Source organism: Triticum urartu, chromosome 6, assembly GCF_003073215.2.
Source record: "Triticum urartu cultivar G1812 chromosome 6, Tu2.1, whole genome shotgun sequence".
NCBI lineage: Eukaryota > Viridiplantae > Streptophyta > Magnoliopsida > Poales > Poaceae > Triticum > Triticum urartu.
In genome coordinates, this window is record NC_053027.1 from 187,242,527 (window position 1) to 187,262,939 (window position 20,413).

The 20,413-nt window shown below is 43.4% G+C and overlaps 1 protein-coding gene across 1 annotated transcript; it reads left to right on the plus strand.

Annotated features, from left to right (window-relative positions):
- Positions 1-15,749: 15,749 nt before the first annotated feature.
- On the plus strand, positions 15,750-16,427 carry LOC125512161. Its single transcript, XM_048677239.1, has 2 exons — positions 15,750-15,873; positions 15,978-16,427. The coding sequence occupies exons 1-2, from the start codon at positions 15,777-15,779 to the stop codon at positions 16,256-16,258; spliced, it is 378 nt and encodes a 125-aa protein (XP_048533196.1). The 5' UTR covers positions 15,750-15,776; the 3' UTR covers positions 16,259-16,427.
- The last annotated feature ends 3,986 nt before the right edge of the window (positions 16,428-20,413 follow it).

Genomic DNA, 20,413 nt, shown 5'->3' on the forward strand with positions numbered 1-20,413 from the left:
TAACAATATATTCAAATCTCTGAGTTCTCAAAAGGGGTTAACTCCATTACCCAAACCTTTAATTTTGGGTATAGGTGGAGATTGGGGAAGTTAGGTTTTGGGAGGACACTTGGTTTGGCACCTCTCCATTGTCTGTTCGGTTCTGGCCTATTTCCTCTATTTGCAATGAGCAATCTAAATGTGTGAATGAGATTTGGGATGGTCATCACTTGAATCTCTCCTTCAGAAGTAACTATGATGACAAGTTAATGGAACAATGGTACCAGCTAGTAGAAATACCTGTGAGTATTATGTAACACCATGTTAATTAATCTACAATAATCCCCTGTTAATGGTGCCATGTCATTATATTACTATTTCTAATCCTCATTTGATCCAAGGAACAATTCAAATTCAAGTTCAATTAAATTCCAAAATTCAGATTTCTCAAACATGCAAACTAAAAAGTTCAAAGTGTGGCAAAAAATCCATAACTAATTTTGGTGGTGGAACCAACATTTTACAATGTGTTTAAATGCCCTAAGCTAATTAAAACAGTGGCTAAAATAATTATTTAAATGCTTTTTAATTCATAAAAATATTAAACTAATTTATTTTAATGCTAAACTTAAAATGGTGGTGGACTAAATTATAGCACTAATTTAGAATCAAGTTTTATATTTTATAAAATTATTTTGTTTCAAAAGAATTAGAAAATAGAAAGAAAATGAAAAAAAGAAAAAGTCAAAGGACCCCCCTGTTCCCTGGGCCTTAGCCCACTAGAGCCGGCCGAGCCTATCTCTCCCACCCGCTTGGTCCCACCCCCACCTCTACAGTGGGCGACCGAAGCGCGCTCACTGTCGCCGTCGAACCAGCTCGCCGGCAGCATGGCTGGGGGATAAGGCCTCCATCGAGCCCCCCTAGATATTTCTCCCGCACTGCCCCATCTCTCCCTCGCCTCTCTCTTTATCTCTATCTCTCTCTTCCCCCTCCTCCAGATCCAACCACGCCCGACCGCACCGCCGCCATGACTGCCGACGCCGACGCGCTCTTCCCTGTTCCTGTCACCTAGGGTCACGCCAGGGCCTTCGCCGCCCTCCGCCTCGTTGCCCTCGACCATGAGCCGGGCTGAGGAGCACCATAGTGCTGCCCTAACTTTACTTCCTCCTTTGCATCCCCTAGAGCTCATCGACGACTCTTTCGCCGTCACTGCATTCCACACCTCCCCGAGTAGTTCCCCATCACCACTGTGAGCAGGCCCCGCCCCCTCTGTTTCCCTTTTGTTCAGCTACCCGGGGTTTGCCTTGCCGCTGCAGCCATAGCTCACTTAGCTCATGCTCGAGTTGTGCATCGGGCTCCTAGAACCCCTAGGAGACCAGCAAGCTCTCCAGCTCCTCCTGTCATGCACCGTGTCCCATCCCCGACTAGCATCCATGGCTGCCTCCGCCTCGCTCGTCGCCGGCGCTGCTATGCCTCGCCTCCAGAGCTGCCACTGCCCAAATGGACGTGGTCCACCGCCCGCGTTCAAACGCGTCCTTCAGTGCAGCGAATGGGTGCCCGTGGCACAATCCCGACGAGCTCGAGCCCTTATCTCCGCCGTAGCACGTTGCTACCTCTTGAGCTTGTGTTGGTTTTGTCCTTGAAGAGGAAAGGGTGATGCAGCAGAGTAGAGTAAGTATTCCCTCAGCTTTTGAGAACCAAGGTATCAATCCAGTAGCAGACAATGCGACAAGCCACCAAATACCTGAACAACCAAACACCAACTTGCATCCAACGTGAAAAAGGGGTTGTCAATCCCTTCACGATTATTTGCAAAGTGAGATCTGATATAGATGGATTGTAGCGACCAGACCTCAAACAGTCTGATCTCTGTGCTCCGGTGTCATCCCTGGATCAGTAATGCTGACACCACACAGTACTCGGAGGATTTATAGCAGAGTAGCAATCACACACTTATTACATCAAGTGTCTCAAAAGAGAACTTATTACAATAAATAAGGCTTAAGGCCATCTAATAACGATAACAGCGGAAGGCTTGGAAGGTAAGTGAGTCCATCAACTCCAACGGCATCACTGAGTATAGAACCACGACCTACAACTCCTTAATCGTCGTTTGAAAAGTCTGTAACATTAACGTTGCAGCCTGAAAATGGGTCAGCACGTGGAATATGCTGGCAAGATAACACATAGAGAGTAATGGAATGCAACAGCTATACTATATGCATATTTGGCTGGTGGAAAGCTCTATGGTTACAGTTTTGCGTAAAGCCAATTTTTCCCTACTTCAAAGGAATAAAATTAATTACTATCATGGTGGTTGTTAAACATTGAGAATGGTTGACAGCATTCTCAATCCCAATTAAGTAACATCATTAAAACCCATCAAAATTAATTTAGAGTAACATGTTGAGATTCACATGATAATCCAGGTACTAGATACTCAAGATGTCCATAACCGGGGACACGGCTAACCATCATTAGTTTGTTACACTCTGTAGAGGTTTGCGCACTTTTCCCCACAAGACTCGATCGCCTCCGTTTGGTTTCTCGCACTACATGGTGTTTGAGAAGACGGATGACCGAGACACAGTCTTTCAGAAGCGCTAGCACCTTACGACGGATAGACCGGTACACCTACTTTCCCCTACATCTGCTAGTCTACCCTGTAAGAGTTCGCACGACTTAGTCAACTATGCCAGAGCCCATATTGGCTTGTGGCTGCACACGGAAGTTTCTAGTATGAATAATCTCATGATCCCTTTTGGCCTGGGTGGCGGTCCAAATAAAAACAGGCAAGTCCTGGAATCCCCATGTGCCTCAATCCACCCAGATGTGTGTTAGGTTGCCACCTTAGATAAACCCTTAATTATCAATCTCACATCTGTCATGGATATCACTCACCCAATCCACGTCTACTAGCGTAGCATGGCATAATAAGAAAACGTAGAAGTAACTCCCAAAGGTTTGATAATAAACAGGTAATAGGTACTACATCATCTACTTCCCATCCCACAATTTAATTAGATCCTAATCATGCAATGTGTGAGGATTGATCTAATGCAGTAAAACTGGGTTGTAGAAAAGGTATGATCAAAGTGTGAACTTGCCTGCAATGTTGATGAAGATGATTCGCACTCAAAACTCTTGATAGTTCTACTCGTCACACTCCGGTCAATCTATCGTAAGCAAACAATAGTAACCACACATAAGCAATCAATCAAAAGATCAGAAAGAACAAAGAAGACGATTCGGAAAACTTCAAAACCAAGCAAATAACTCTTGCAACATAAAACAATTTCTAACAATACCAAAATTATGTGAATTTGGCCTTATTAGAATGTTTAGGTCAAGAGCTTCGATTTGCAAAAAGAATCAACTCAAACCGAGCTACGAAACTCAAGTTATGCTCAAACGAAGTTTGAATTCAAATCTGATCTAATTCAAATTTTAAAATTTTAAAAAACATGTTTGAGTTGGATTACTAGATAGAGGGGATCATAACGAAGATGTGGGCATTGGTTTCGTTGGATTTGGACTAACGAGCAAAAAGTAATGATAGATTGAAGTACAGGGACTAATCTGTGAAGAAAGTTATCACGAATAGGTCCCTGGTCGAAATTAAAACAGAAAAAGAAAAAGACTAAGTAACGAACGTTCACTCCTGAACCCTAAACTAATGAACGTCCACTAAATAAATCTAACTAAAAGAAAACCGATCTAAACCTAACTAACCGAAAAGAACCGGACTAAAATTCGAACTAAAGCAATAAACCGGACCGGGCAGTTCATTGCCGGTTAACCGGTGTTCGGCCGGTGGCGGTTAACGGTGAGGTGGGCGGCGACGCGAATTCCGGTGCGGCATCGGGGCGGCGGCGGCGTCCAGCGTTTTGGGGCGAGACGGTGGCGGCTTGCGCAGCGCGGGCGGGGTCAGCGCGGGGAGCGGCGCGGCGGCGGTGGTGCGGCAAGCGGCGCGGGACGCGGCGGAGCTACGCGGGGCGGCAGCAGAGCAGAAGCGGCGGTGCGGCAGCGGCGAGAAGCGGCGATGGCGGCGCGAGGAGAGAGAGGCGGCGGCGGATTTATAAGAAGGGGCGGCGGCCTTGGGGAAGGGGCCAAGGAGAGGCCGGGGCGGTCACGGCCGTCGAGGCCGGCGCTCGGGAGGCGTGCGGCGGCCGGTCTCCCGCTCGGGAGCTCGGGGATGGCGGCGGCGTGGGCTGGGCCGGCCCAGTTCGGCGGAGGGAAGTATTTTTTTTAAAACATTTTCCAGATAAACATAATCATAAAAAACAAAAATAAAAGAAAATATTATATAGGCATATAATATATCAAAATTTTCAGAAAATTATTTTCTACGACATGAACATTTTCCTAGCATTAAATAAAATTCACACAAATTCAGATAAATCAAAGAGTGCTACTGGTCTATTAAAAACCAACAAAAATCATTTTAAAAATACCAAAATGATTTCAAATTATTTTTTCACCAATTTTCTAATGTAGGGAATCATGTTACCCTATTTTCCATATATTTTATTTTTGGAGAAAAATAATTTGAATAAAACTCAATTAAGTCCAAATTGAAAATTAACTCCAAAAGGACTTGAAATTGATCCTTTGAAACTCCCAACTCATATTTCATAATTTGAAGAAGTCATTTTATCTTCTCTCGTGAAAATCATTGAGTTGCATAAAGTTTCTGAATTGGAAAATATTTCCCAATGGAATTCAAATATTTTTCAAACACCCTTTTCTTTTTAAATGGAAGAAGTCATGTCATCTTCTCTCTAGGGTTTTGTGTTGAAAAGAATTTGAATTCATGGAGATCAGAAAGCAAATATGAAAGTTTGGGAAAGTCCTTTTATTCCCTCTCATTTAAGTTTCAAAAGTTTTGAATTCACTCACTTTCAGACAATCAATTCAAATCTATCTATTTATTATAACATTCCAAAATTTAGAATTTTGGGATGTTACATGGATAAACGGTAAGGTAATATTTTTGGTATTTTTGGTTTATGAAACGGAAAGTAAAAGATTGCAAAGAAAGTAAATCGGAAACTAAAATTATATATCGGAAACTTATATAATGGAAAATAGACCAGGGGGCATAGGTTTCACTAGAGGCTTCTCTCAAGATAGAAATTATTATGGTGGGTTAACAAATTACTTCCGAGCAATTGATAGAAAACCGCAAATTTATGACGATATGTAAGGCAATGATCATGAATATAGGCATCACGTCTGTGTCAAGTAGACCAAAACGATTCTGCATCTACTACTATTACTCCACACATCGACCAATGCTTGCCTGCATCGAGAGTATTAAGTTCATAAGAACAGAGTAACGCATTAAGTAAGATGACATGATGTAGCGGAATTAACTCAAGCAATATGATGAAAACCCCATCTTGTTATCCTCTATGGAAACAATACAATACATGTCGGTTCCCCTTCTATCACTAGGATCGAGCACCGCAAGATTGAACCCAAAGCTCATCACTTCTCCCATTGCAAGAAAAACCAATCTAGTTGGCCAAACCAAATCTATAGTTCGAAGAGACTTGCAAAGATATCAAATCATGCATATAAGAATTCAGAGGAGATTCAAATAATATTCATAGATAAGCTGATCATAAATCCACAATTCATCGGATCTCGGCAAACACACCGCAAAAGAGTATTACATCGAATAGATCTCCAAGAACATCGAGAAGAACATGGTATTGAGAATCAAAGAGAGAGAAGAAGCCATCTAGCTACTAGCTATGGACCCGTAGGTCTGTGGTAAACTACTCACGCTTCATCAGAGAGGCAATGATGTTGATGTAGAAGCCCTCCGTGATCAAATCTCCCTCCAGCAGGATGTCGGAAAAGGTCCCTAGATGGGATCTCACGGGTACAAAAGGTTGCGGCGGTGGAAAAGTGGTTTCGTGGCTCCCCTGGAAGTTTTCGGGGTATATGAGTATATATAGGAGGAAGATCTAGGTCAGGGGGTCACCGAGGGGCCCATAAGGTTGGGGAGCGCGCCCTACCCCCTGGGCATGCCCTCCACCCTAGTGGCCGCCTCGTGGCTCTTCTGACTTGCACTCCAAGTCTCCCGGGTATCTTCTGGTCCAAGAAAAATCATCGCGAAAACTTTATTCCGTTTGGACTCCGTTTGGTATTCCTTTTCTGCGAAACTCTAAAACAAGGAAAAAACAGAAAATAACACTGGGCTCTAGATTAATAGGTTAGTCCCAAAAATCATATGAAATAACATAATAATTAATATAAAATATCAAAAACAGATAATATAATAGCATGGAACAATCAAAAATTATAGATACGTTGGAGATGTATCTAGCATCCCCAAGCTTAATTCCTGCTTGTCCTCGAGTAGGTAAATGATAAAAATAGATTTTTTTGATGTGGAATGCTACCTAACATATTTATCCATGTAATTCTGTTTATTGTGGCATGAATTTTCAGATCCGTAAGATTCATAACAAAAGTTTAATATTACCATAAAACAATAATACTTCAAGCATACTAACAAATAATTGTGTCTTCTCAAAATAACATGGCCAAAGAAAGGTTATCCCTAAAAAATCATATAGTCTGGCTATGCTCCATCTTCATCACACATAATATTCAAATCATGCACAACCCCAATGACAAGCCAAGCAATTGTTTCATATTTTTTATGTTCTCAAACCTTTTAAACTTTCACACAATACATGAGCGTGAGCCATGGACATAACACTATAGGTGGAATAGACGGTGGTTGTGGAGAAGACAAAAAGAAGGAGATAGTCTCACATCAACTAGGCATATCAACGGGCTATGGAGATGCCCATTAATAGATATCAATGTGGGTGAGTAGGGATTGACATGCAACGGATGAACTAGAGCTATAAGTTTATGAAAGCTCAAAAAGAAAACTAAGTGGGTGTGCATCCAACTTGCTTGCTCATGAAGACCTAGGGCGTTTTGAGGAAGCCCGTCGTTGGAATATACAAGACAAGTTCTATAATGAAAAATGCCCACTAGTATATGAAAGTGATATCATAGGAGACTCTCTATCATTAAGATCATGGTGCTACTTTGAAGCACAAGTGTGGAAAAAAGGATAGTAACATTGTCCCTTCTATCTTTTTCTCTCATTTTTTATTTTTCTCTCTTTTTTGGGGACTTCTCTTTTTTTATTTGGCCTTTCTCTTTTTTATTTCCTCACATGGGACAATGCTCTAATAATGAAGATCATCACACTTCTGTTTACTTACAACTCAAAGTTTACAACTCGATACTAGAACAAAAATATGACTCTATATGAATGCCTCCGACGGTGTACTGGGATGTGCAATGAATTATTTATTGCAAAACAGAACCTAAAATGCAAAAAACAAAAATAAAATTGGGTTGCCTCCCAACAAGCGCTATTGTTTAATGTCCATAACTAGGCATAAAACACGAATAGATCTAAGTATTCTCATCTTTGGCATGCAATCCATAAGTGGCTCTCATAATAGATTCATAAAGCAATTTAATTTTATTTCTAGGGAAGTGTTCCATGCATTTACTTAACAGAAATTGAAATCTAATGTTTCCTACTTTCATATCAATAATTGCACCAATCGTTCTAAGGAAAGGTCTACCAAGAATAATAGGACATGTACGATTGCAATCTATATCAAGAACAATCAAATCTACAGGCAAATAATTCCTATTAGCAACAATAAGAACATCATTAATTCCTCCCATAGGTTTCTTAATAGTGGAATCCGCAAGATGCAAATTTAAAGAATAATCATCAAATTCACGGAAACCTAACACATCACATAAAGTTTTCAGAATCATGGAAACACTAGCACCCAAATCACACAAAGCATAGCACTCATAATCTTCAATTTTAATCTTAATAGTAGGTTCCCACTCATCATAAAGTTTTCTAGGGATAGAAACTTCCAATTCTAGCTTTTCTTCAAAAGATTTCATCATAGCATCAACGATATGTTTAATAAAAGCTTTGTTTTGATTATAAGCATGAGGAGAATTCAACATTGATTGCAACAAGGAAATACAATCTATTAAATAGAAATTATCATAATTAAATTCCTTAAAATCCAAAATATTGGGTTCATTGCTACCTAAAGTTTTGACCTCTCTGATCCCACTTTTATCAATTTTTGTATCAAGATCTAAAAACTCTGAATCATTGGGACGCCTTATAAATAAAGTTGAATCATATCCAGTCCCATCTTTATCAATATTTACATTGGAAAACAAAGATTCAATAGGAGTCACATCAATTACTTTAAGATCTTCATCCTTATTTTCACGGAAACTAGAAGAACACGCTTTTATAAAACAGTCTTTCTTAGTACGCATCTTAGCGGTACTTTCTTTGCACTCATCAATGGAAATTCTCATGGATTTTGGAGACTCATTTTTATATCATGCTTAGGTGGAATAGATATAAGTTTCAAAGAATCAACATCAAGAGAAATTCTATCCACATTCCTAGCCAACTCATCAATCTTAAGCAATTTTTCTTCAATCAAAGCATTGAAATTCTTTTGCAAACTAATAAATTATTTAACACTATTCTCAAAATCAGAGGGCGTCTTATAATAATTTCCATGAGAATTGTTGTAGGAATTACCATAATTATTAGAGGAATTACTAGGAAACGGCCTAGGAGTAAAATTACCTCTATACGCGTTATTACCAAAATTGTTCTTACCAATAAAATTTACATCCATAGATTCATTATTGTTTTCAATCAAAGTAGACAAAGGCATATCATTAGGATCAATAGAAGCACTCTTGCTAGCAAATAATTTAATAAGATCATCCATCTTTCCACTCAAAACATTAATCTCTTCTATAGCATCCACCTTTTTACTAGTGGAAGATCTTTCGGTATGCCATTGCAAATAATTTACCATAATATTATCTAGGATTTTAGTAGCTTCTCCTAAGGTAATTTCCATAAAAGTGCCTCCCGTGGCCGAATCTAAAAGACTTCTAGAAGCAAAATTCAATCCAGCATAAAAAAAATTGTATAATCATCCACAAATTCAAACCATGCGTAGGGCAATTTCTAATCATCAATTTCGTCGTCTCCCAAGATTGTGCAACATGTTCATGATCAAGTTGCTTAAAATTCATAATATCGTTCCTAAGGGAGATGATCTTAGTGGAAGGAAAATACTTGGAAATAAAAGCATCTTTACACTTGTTCCATGAATCAATAATATTTTTAGGCAAAGATGAAAACCAAGTTTTAGCGCGATCCTAAGCGAGAACGGAAATAGCTTCAAATTAACAATATCATTATCCACATCTTTTTTCTTTTGCATATCACACAAATCAACCAAATTATTAAGATGGGATGCGGCATCTTCATTGGGAAGGCCGGAAAATTGATCTTTCATAACAAGATTTAGCAAAGCGGTGTTAATTTCACAAGATTTCGCATTAGCATCGGGAGCAATCGGAGTACTAATAAAATCATTGTTGTTGGTGTTGGAAAAGTCACACAATTTGGTATTATCTTGAGCCATCGTGACAAAGCAAGCAATCCAACACACAAGCACACAAAAAGCAAGCGGAGAAGACGAACGAAAGAGGGGCGAAGAAAAGGCAAATCTTTTCGAAAATCGTTTTAGAAGTGGGGGAGAGGGAAACGAGAGGCGAATGGCGAATATTGTAATGCGAGGGATGAGAGTTTATGATGGGTACTTGGTATGTCTCGGCTTGGCGTAGATCTCCCCGGCAACGGCGCAAGAAATCCTTCCTGCGACCTCTTGAGCTTGCGTTGGTTTCTCTCTTGAAGAGGAGAGGGCGATGCAGCATAGTAGAGTAAGTATTTCCCTCAGCTTTTGAAAACCAAGGTATTAATCTAGTAAGAGATAACACGACAAGCCACCGAATACCTGCACAAACAAACACCAACTTGCACCCAACGCGAAAAAGGGGTTGTCAATCCCTTCACGGTTATTTGCAAAGTGAGATCTGAAATAGATGGATAAACGGTAAAGTAATATTTTTGGTTTATGGAACGGAAAGTCAAAGATTGCAAAGAAAGTAAATTGGAAACTTATATGATGGAAAATAGACCTGGGGGCCATAGGTTTCACTAGAGGCTTCTCTTAAGATAGAAATTATTACGGTGAATGGACAAATTACTGCCGAGCAATTGATAGAAAAGCGCAAACTTATGATGATATGTAAGGCAATGATCATGAATATAGGCATCACATCTATGTCAAGTAGACCGAAATGATTTTGCATCTACTACTATTACTCCACACATCGACCGACTCCTGCCTGCATCTAGAGTATTAAGTTCATAAGAACAGGGTAACACATAAGTAAGATGACATGATGTAGTGGAATTAACTCAAGCAATATGATGAAAACCCCATCTTGTTATCCTCGATGGCTACAATACAATATGTGTCGGTTCTCCTTCTGTCACTAGGATCGAGCACCGCAAGATTGAACCAAAAGCTGAGCACTTCTCCCATTGCAAGAAAAACCAATCTAGTTGGCCAAACCAAATTGATAGTTCGAAGAGGCTTGCAAAGATATCAAATCACGCATATAAGAATTCAGAGGAGATTCAAATAATATTCATAGACAAGCTGATCATAAATCCACAATTCATCGGATCTCGACAAACACACCACAAAAGAGTATTACATCGAATAGATCTCCAAGAACATCGAGGAGAACATGGTATTGAGAATCAAAGAGAGAGAACAAGCCATCTAACTACTAGCTATGTCCCCGTAGGTCTGTGGTAAACTACTCACGCTTCATCGGAGAGGCGATGGTATTGATGTAGAAGCCCTCCATGATTGAATCCCCCTCCGGCAGGATGCCGGAAAAGGTCCCTAGATGGGATCTCACGGGCACAAAAGGTTGCGGCGGTGGATAAGTGGTTTGGTGGCTCCCCTGGAAGTTTTCGGGTATATGAGTATATATAGGAGGAAGATGTAGGTCAAGGGGTCACCGAGGGGCCCACAAGGTTGGGGGCGCACCGTACCCCCTGGGCGCACCCTCCACCCTTGTGGCCCCCTCGTGGCTCTTCTGACTTGCACTCCAAGTCTCCTGGGTGTCTTTTGGTCCAAGAAAAATCATCGCAAAAGTTTTATTCCGTTTGGACTCTGTTTGGTATTCCTTTTCTGTGAAACTGTAAAACAAGGAAAAAACAAAAACTGGCACTGGGCTGTAAGTTAATAGGTTAGTCCCAAAAATCATATAAAATACCATATCAATGCATGTAAAACATCCAAAACAGATAATATAATAGCATGGAACAATCAAAAATTATAGATACGTTGGAGACATATCACTCGTCGGCGGCCTCGAATCCGGTGAAACTTTGGACCAGCTCCACCACCATGAGATGCGCACGAGGACCAGCTCTCAAACGAGCCTAACCGTGCTCGTTTTGGACCATCGTGGCTCTTTTCCGACAAGGTTCAGTGCGTCGCCACCGCGCGTTTTGTCGCCGCCTCGCGTTTTGTCGCCGCTGGTGCGGCACCAGTTTTGAACTGGCCTGAGTCACTGACTCATGGGCCCGGTACTCTAGCACTTAGTTAAGGAATAATTGAATCACTAACTAAAATGTTAGCAGTCACTAACAGGCCGGTCCCACCCTTTTAATTAACTTTGCCTATTAAAAATAAGCCTGCTTAGGTCTACTATGTGTGACTTGTGGGCCCAGCCCACTATTCATATAGATAGGGTTGGCTGAGTCAGCCTGCTGACTCAACAGGGGGCCCACCAGTCAGGCTTTGCTGACTGGTCAGTTAACTCAGTCAACGGGCCCACTGGTTAGCCATTGTAGCAACCCCCTGGGTACACTTCTAGCAAATACCCCTTTTTATTTTTGAATTAATTTAAATAAAAATAATTCAGAAAATGTTTAAAACTATGAAAATTAATATAAAATAATCTATAATTCAGATGATAATAATTTATATATAAAAGTTGCTCAGAAAAATCCAACGAATCCATTTATGCAATCTGTTCACCTGTCAGATGCCTCTAGCATGCTGAACCTGGAACCGTCCCCCTCTTTTCATCTGTCCGAAAATTCCAAACGCCGGGAAACCCCTCCGGATGTTTTCCCTCTCCATCTGCAGCGTGTGGCACTACATTAGAACACCCCTAGCAATGCATATTGTCATGTCATGCTTAGTGTTGCACTTGCTTGCTTTATATTTATTGTTTCTTCCCCCTCATCTCTTCGGTAAACCCCGAGACCGATGCTACCCCTGTGCTAGGCCACGTCACCGACGACCCTTCATCCTTTTCAGCAAAGCTTCCAGGCAAGGAAAACCCCTTGATCATTCTGATATCGCACATTCTCTTCTCTCTTACGCTTGCATTAGAACTGCTACTACTTTCATATGATCCTATTCTGATGCATAGCCTGATTTCGTAAGCTGCTCTTGTACCTTACCTTCTTATCCTAAACTACTTAGTATAGGTTGGTTAGTGATCCATCAGTGACACATCACCTTGTCCCTCTTGCCCCCACTGGATTACTAGGCGACTCGATCAACGTGATCGACGTCCAGGGCCGGACACAGCACATCACACCCCTTAGTCGTACGACTCTACAGTACTACTATCAAGTGCCGAGGGTGATACCTCGTAACGCACTCCTGATGGTAACTTTGTAGTGTGGCTAATCGGTTGTGGTCTTCGAGGGTGATTCCTCCCGATACAACTCTGTCGTGCAACCCATCAAGTGTGAACCTCAAGGGTGATTCCTCCTAAGTTCACCTTGACGGTTACATCAAATGGAATCCATTGAGGGTGATTCCCGGGATTCCCCTTTGGTGTATGGACGGACAGTTACTTTGACTTTACCACTGGACCATGATGAGACCAGGTCAGCCCCGAGAGGTACCCGTGAGTGAATTTGGGTTGACCTGGAGGGTACCCGCGAGATAATTACGAGGTGCGGCCGGGCAGGTAGACCACCATGGAGTGGGATAGGCCTGGCCCTTGTTGCAAGTATTCGAGATGGAGCGACATGAGAACTGATCGTCACCGCGTGCTTCTAAGTCACTAACAAGGTTGGATATTTGATCTGAGTTGGTTTTGACCTATATGCACTAACTTTCATGCGGGACAAGTTTATGGGCAACCGACGTCGTATGTATCAGCTGAAACTCTTCAGACGTCAGCGATTTAGTGGCACATGCCTGGGTGGCCCGCGTAAGCACCTGCCTTGTTTAAGGAGGTTGCCAGGACTAACACCGGCCGTGTTTGCAACATGAAGGATTGCAGAGGGCGATTGGTCCAGGACCACTTCGCATTTAGGATGTAGACCGACGTGCTGGCCTCTCTGTTGAGCCTTAGGTGGGGCTACTGCGTGTTGATCTTCTGAGGCTAGGCATGACCCAGGAAAGTGTGTCTGGCCAGAGATGATTGAGCGTGTCAGGTAATGTGGTGCACCCCTGCAGGGAATTTAATCTATTCGAATAGACGTGTCCTCGGTAAAAGGACGACTTGGAGTTGTATCTGATCTATAAAACTAGAATTGGTTACTGGATATTGATGGGATATGATGGCTCTGAGATTGCTTTCTTGTAGGGAGTCGAGGAAGGATCTCTGGACATTAATACTACAACATGCTTGCTAATTAAAAATGTTATTCTGTACTCTTCTAAATACTGCAAGATGCTTGAAGATGCTAGTCTTCGATAGGCTAGCCTTTCCCTTCTCTTCTGGCATTCTGCAGTTCAGTCCACAGATACAACCCATTTCCTTTGAAACTGATGCATACTTAGTATAGTTCTGATGTAAGTCTTGCGAGTACTTTGGATGAGTACTCACGGTTGCTTTGCTACCTCTTTTCCCCTACACCCGATTGCTGCGATCAGATGCCGGAGTCTAGGAGCCAGATGCCACCACCGACGACTGCTACTACCCTGAGGGTGCCTACTACTACGTGGAGGCCGCCGACGACCAAGAGTAGTTGGGAGGCTCCCAGGCAGGAGGCCTTGTCTTTTCGATCGATGTTGCTTTTATGCTAGACTTCTTAAGGCAAACTTGTTTAACTTATGTCTGTACTCATATATTGTTGCTTCCGCTAACTCATTTGTATTCCAGCTGATCTATTCGAGCCCTCGATGCCTCTGACTTGTAATATAAAGCTTGCATGACTTAATTTGTGTTTAGAGTTGTGTTGTGATATCTTCTCGTGAGTCTATGATCTTGATCATACACATTTGCGTGTATGATTAGTGTATGATTGAATCGGGGGCGTCACATATTACTATGTCCTCAGAACTTGATGCTCTAATTTGGCAAATGGATAGTAAGGGCACGTACTCTTCTAGTTCTCTGTATCATGTGATTAATTTTAGAGGGGTCCAACCTATGTTTATCCCTGCTATGTGGAAACTTAGGGTTCCCCCTAAAATACATGTTTTTCTCTCGCTACTTTCTAACAAGCTAATGACTAGAGACAACCTGAGGATGAGACATATTATTAAGCCTCTTGATTGTGTTTATTACTTTGAACATGAATCCAACATGCGCCTGTCCTTTGACTATATTGTGGCCAAAAACATGTGGGCTTTCGTCAATGAGCACTTTGGTCTTCAAATGGGCCTCAACTTTGAGTCTGTTGCTAGATCCTGGATTTCTAACAACAAAAACTCAGCCTTGAATACAGTTAGGTCAACAGTGTTGTGGTGTCTTTGGAAATATAGAAATTCTATGATTTTCAATAACACTACTCGGATCTCTGTTAACCAGGTGCTGAGACTGATCTTGAACACAGTCAGGAATTGGGCTATTCTCTCTCCGGATTCATGCAAGGAAAGACTGATGGTCTTCGCGGCACAGCTAGAAAATTTCTTTAGAAATGTATGCTGATCACCTGTGGCTGAACCCACATAACTTGCTGGCGTCTGACCCTTGGAAGAACCTCAAGATCTTTGAAGATGATGGGGGCTTCTTGTCGCCCAAGAAACAAGACCTTGGTGGCAAGACGATTTCGACCAGCCCTGTGTCGACACTCATCACCTGCTGGTCTACACAAGCTGCTACGGCGCCACCTGTGAAGACCAGGAGGGCAACGTAGGAGGTCGCATGCACCGTGTAGGGGTTCTCCCGCACTCTAAGGCCATTTTTAGTTGTTCCCAAAACCCTTATCTTGTAATAAGGCACCCTAGTTTGAACCTTTTTCATTCTCTTGCTCTCGCTTTCCGAACAACTCCTCTTAGTGAGCAGATGTATGGACTTATGTTCGATGGTTTCATTTGAGTAATGGAACAGGGGAGGAGCCTCCATGTTCTTCTAAAAAAATATATTCAAATCTTTCAAGGTCCTTAAATCTTCTTGCTTCTGCATCCATCGATGACGCACCGTAAGCAAAGCTCATTGCGCTTTTGAACCTCTTCCAAAGGGAGCAAACTGGTTAAAGCTAGAAGTTTGTAGGAGCAGCAGCCAATAATGTCATCGATGTAGACCAAAATACACCAAAGCCACAATAAACTCATACGTACAATATAATGTAAAAAGGTAAATACAATTACTCTAAATAATTAGCACATGATATTGACATCGCTGGATGATCTTGCAATTAGGCAGTAATTGATCGCTTACCTTATCCTACCAAGTATTAACTTACTTCCATACTTAGCGGGGTTTTTTTTTTGCGATGATACTTAGCGTATTTCGCAGCCTATCCCGTCTACATGATCTACACCTTCTGCTGCCCTCTATAAATTGCATGCACAAGGATCAAATCCATCGAGAAGATCAGTTGTGCTCGCCACCATTTGTTCATGCGCCGCAGGTTCGGGGTGAAGATGAATCCCAAGGCAGCCACGCCCATCTTGCTCCTCCTGCTTCTTGTTGGATGCCACGTGTTCTCCGCACACGGTACTAATAAATACCTTCTGTCTTTCCGTCGGAAAAGAGGATTTTTCTTGATGCTACTGGTTTTAGTCGCATAGATAATCTGAATATCTGATGATACGATGAAGGTGATGACGCCGAGGGATCGGGCGGCGGTCGCCGTGAGCTAGGCGAGGGCGGCGGCAGCGGCCGCAAGGCTCAGGTCGCCGGGTTGTGCGTCGACAGCCCGTGCGACGCGGACCCGAACCGGACATGCTTCTGCTGCACGAGGCTGGCCAACGAGCCTTGCTACGACACGCTGAGGCAGTGCTTCAGCGTCTGCCCCAACTGCAACTTCCCCTTCTGCCCGCCGCCGGCGGCCTCAGCGGGCCGGCGTACTCGCTTCGTGTTAACTCCGGCGTCGGCGTGATCTGTATGCCGGCGATGGTTAGCTAATAAGGATTAATGTCGCGAGGCATCCAGAATGCAAAGTATGGAAAAGCGTATCATGTCTAACAGTGTAAGCGTGGAGTTAATTCTAAATCGACAGCGTCTTCTTTTCGGTGAATGACTGAATTTATTCTGATATCCTGAACTGCTACACATTCGACAAATTTCTTCCTTAGCGAACACATGACAAATTTCGGATACTTTCAGATGGATTTGGACAGAGTCAGGATCTTATTCCGCCCGCAGGACTTGCATGGTCTTCTTCGAGGGCTTGACACTCATGCCAGGCGCTGAGCATATGTGGACCTCAAAAGCACCCATGAGACTGAAATTTCCGGCATGGCCAGCTCTTTTTATGAGCATCTAGAGCCGGACTTTACACATCCGGCTGCTCAAACGTCCGCGAAAGCGTTCGGGCGCGTCGATGTGCACTGGCGAGGCATGTTTTAAATTAGCCATTTTGCATTCGCTTCTGTCAGATTTATCAAAAAGGCTTTTGTCCTGCTTTATATTATAAAGCAAATCGCCCGAGCCAAACATTCAACAATGTTCACACACCCACACACAAGTCTCACATACAAATAAGGTAGCAGAAGGGTTAATGCTGAGGGCACAGCTCAACAAGCCCTGGAAACAAGCAACACACTCAGACACAACAAGACATGCAACATGTCTAATCGGGCTCCGGCGGAGGGGGCGGAAGCGGAGGCGCCACACGGAAGGCCATCGAGCGAAGGTCGGCGAGGAGGGTATTGATGACGTCCCGGTCCTAGGGGCGGCTAAGCGGTCACCATAGCTGCAAGTAACCACACATTTTGAAAATCGCGTCAGTCGCACGTCGAAGAGGCACCTTTTGAATAACACGCTTGTTGCGGATGGTCCAAAGCGTCCAGGCAAGGACCCCTACGCATATCCATCTAATATGGCGGTAGCGCGGGGCGAGGCATGGATCTCCGCAAGTAAGTAGGGGATGTTGGTGTTGCACCACTGTCCACCGACCGTCTCGCGGAAACAGGACCACATGAATTGGGCTGTGGAGCAGGAGAAGATGTGATTAGTATCCTCCACCGTGCCGCATAGGGGACACATCTCATCTCCTGGTCCATTACGCTTGAGGACCTCTACCTCCGAGGGAAGGCATCCCCGGATCCACTGCCACAGGAAGATCCTGATCTTTAGGGGAAGACGAATGTCCCAGATTAGGCTAAAGGGCTCAGGGGCCAACGAAGGAGCCATGGCCGCGTATAAAGACTTAGTGGAGAAGCAGCCGGATGGCTCCAGGCACCAAAAATGAAGTCAGGGGCGCCCTCTGATACGTCTCCGTCGTATCTATGTTTCCAAACACTTTTGCCCTTGTTTTGGACTCTAACTTGTATGATTTTAATGGAACTAACCCGGACTGACGTTGTTTTCAGCAGAATTACCATGGTGTTATTTATGTGCAGAAACAAACGTTTTCGAAATAACCTGAAACTTCACGGAGCAACTTTTCAGAAAATATGAAAAATACCTGCAAAAGATGAAGGCCGGGGGGGGGGGGGGCACCACCTCTCCACGAGGGTGGGGGCGCACCCCCTACCTCGTGGGCCCCCTATTGCCTCTCCGACTCCAACTCCAACTCCATATATTGTGTTTCGGGGAGAAAAAAATCAGGGAGAAGAAATCATCGCGTTTTACGATATGGAGCCGCCACCAAGCTCTAAAACCTCTCAGGAGGGCTGATCTGGAGTCCGTTCGGGGCTCCAGAGAGGGGAATCCGTCGCCATCGTCATCATCAACCATCCTCCATCACCAATTTCATGATGCTCACCGCCGTGCGTGAGTAATTCCATCGTAGGCTTGCTGGACGGTGATTGGTTGGATGGGATCTATCATGTAATCGAGTTAGTTTTGTTAGGGTTTGATCCGTAGTATCCACTATGTTCTGAGATTGATGTTGCTATGACTTTGTTATGCTTAATGCTTGTCACTAGGGCCCGAGTGCCATGATTTCAGATCTGAACCTATTATGTTTTCATCAATATATGAGAGTTCTTGATCCTATCTTGCAAGTCTATAGTCACCTATTATATGTTATGATCCGTTAACCCCGAAGTGACAATAATCAGGATACTTACCGGTGATGATCGTAGTTTGAGGAGTTCATGTATTCACTATGTGTTAATGCTTTGTTCCGGTTCTCTATTAAAAGGAGGCCTTAATATCCCTTAGTTTCCGTAAGGACCCCGCTGCCACGGGAGGGTAGGACAAAAGATGTCATGGAAGTTCTTTTCCATAAGCACGTATGACTATGTTCGGAATACATGCCTACATTACATCAATAAACTGGAGCTATTTCTGTGTCACCCTAAGTTATGACTGTTACATGATGAACCGCATTCGGCATAATTCTCCATCACTGATCCATTGCCTACGAGCTTTCCATATATTGTTCTCCGCTTATTTACTTTTCCGTTGCTATTGCTATCATCACTACAAAATACCAAAAACATTACTTTTACTAATGTTACCTTTTGCTACAGTTATCACTACTATCATATTACTTTGCTACTAAACACTTTGCTGCAGATATTAATTTTTCAGGTGTGGTTGAATTGACAACTCAGCTGCTAATACTCGAGAGTATTCTTTGGCTCCCCTTGTGTCGAATCAATAAATTTGGGCTGAATACTTTACCCTCGAAAACTGTTGCGATCCCATATACTTGTGGGTTATCACCCTCGACGTCCATGGGAAGAAGAGCGATATCCTGGAGGAGGGAGTCCCAAGCGGCCACCTCAAGGGGGCTAAAGGGGCGTCAGAAGGCGATATGCCCAAAGTCAATAAGGGCCGTCTCGACGGAGACCCGAGGGTCAACCGCTATGGCGAATAGGGCCGGGAAGCGAGCGGCCAGGGGAGAGGCCCTTAGCCAGCGGTCGAAGCAGAACATGGTCGAGGACCCGAAGCCGACCGTGATGGACGTGCCTATGCGGAGCACGGGTAAAAGCTGAATCGTAGCCTACCGAAACTGGGAGCAACCAGAGCGCTGACAGAAAGCTAGGGGTTAGCCCCGAAGGTACTTGTTTCTAATGATAGTAAGCCAAAGGCCGCCCTCCCCATTGGCGATACGCCAGAGCCAACGAGTTAGGAGAGCAATGTTCATGCGCCGAGAAGATAGGATCCCCAAACCCCCTGGTCCTTGGGTTTGCAAATGTCAGGCTAGCTTACCATATGGTATTTCTGCTTGTCCCCCTCGCCTGCCCAGCATCCCTAGATCCATACAAATCATGCAAAAAATCCTACGTACTACATCTACGTACTACTCTAACTACTCTTCATCTTCGGAGATGTCCACGACGATGGTGCCGAGCACCAACTGGACGGGCGGGTAGGAGGGCTCTGGCTCATCCTCCTTCTGCTCGACCTCATCCATGTAGGCGAACATCTCAGCCTCGTCCATGGCTTCTTGTACCCCCATCTCCTGCCGGCGACGGCGTCTTGCCTCTGCAGCCGACTCCGGCCAGAGGGAATCGAGGATAGTTTGCTCTCCGCCTGCAGATCCCCATCGTCAGCGTCCCCGACTGATGTCGCTTGAAGCTACGTCGGTATTTCCCCAAAGAGGAAGGGATGATGCAGCACATTGGCGGTAGGGATTTCCCTCAGATATGAAACCAAGGTTATTGAACTAGTAGGAGAACAAAGCAACACAACGTAAACAGCCTCTGTACACAGATAATAAATCCTTGCAACCCGACATATTAAAGGGGTTGTCAATCCATTTCGGGTAACGGTGCTAGAAATTGGTGCATGATGGGAAAAAGTTGTAATAGATTGGATAAATAGATCGCAAATAAAATAAAGTGCAACAACGTATTTTTGGATTAATAGATCTGAAAATAAATGCAAATAAAAATAGATCGCAAAGGCAAATAATATGAGAAAGAGACCCAGGGGCCGTAGGTTTCACTAGTGGCTTCTCTCGAGAAAAATAGCAAAGCGGTGGGTGAACAAATTACTGTTGGGTAATTGATAGAACTTCAAATACGCATGACGATATCCAGGCAATGATCATTATATAGGCATCACGTCCAAGATTAGTAGACCAACTCTTGCCTGCATCTACTACTATTACTCCACACATCGACCGCTATCCAGC

Bases quoted from the DNA above. Each gene is read 5' to 3' on its own strand.
- LOC125512161 (XM_048677239.1), top strand. From the start codon at position 15,777: ATGCGCCGCAGGTTCGGGGTGAAGATGAATCCCAAGGCAGCCACGCCC. The intron at 15,874-15,977 runs GTACTAATAAAT...GATACGATGAAG, and splicing joins CCACGTGTTCTCCGCACACG to GTGATGACGCCGAGGGATCG.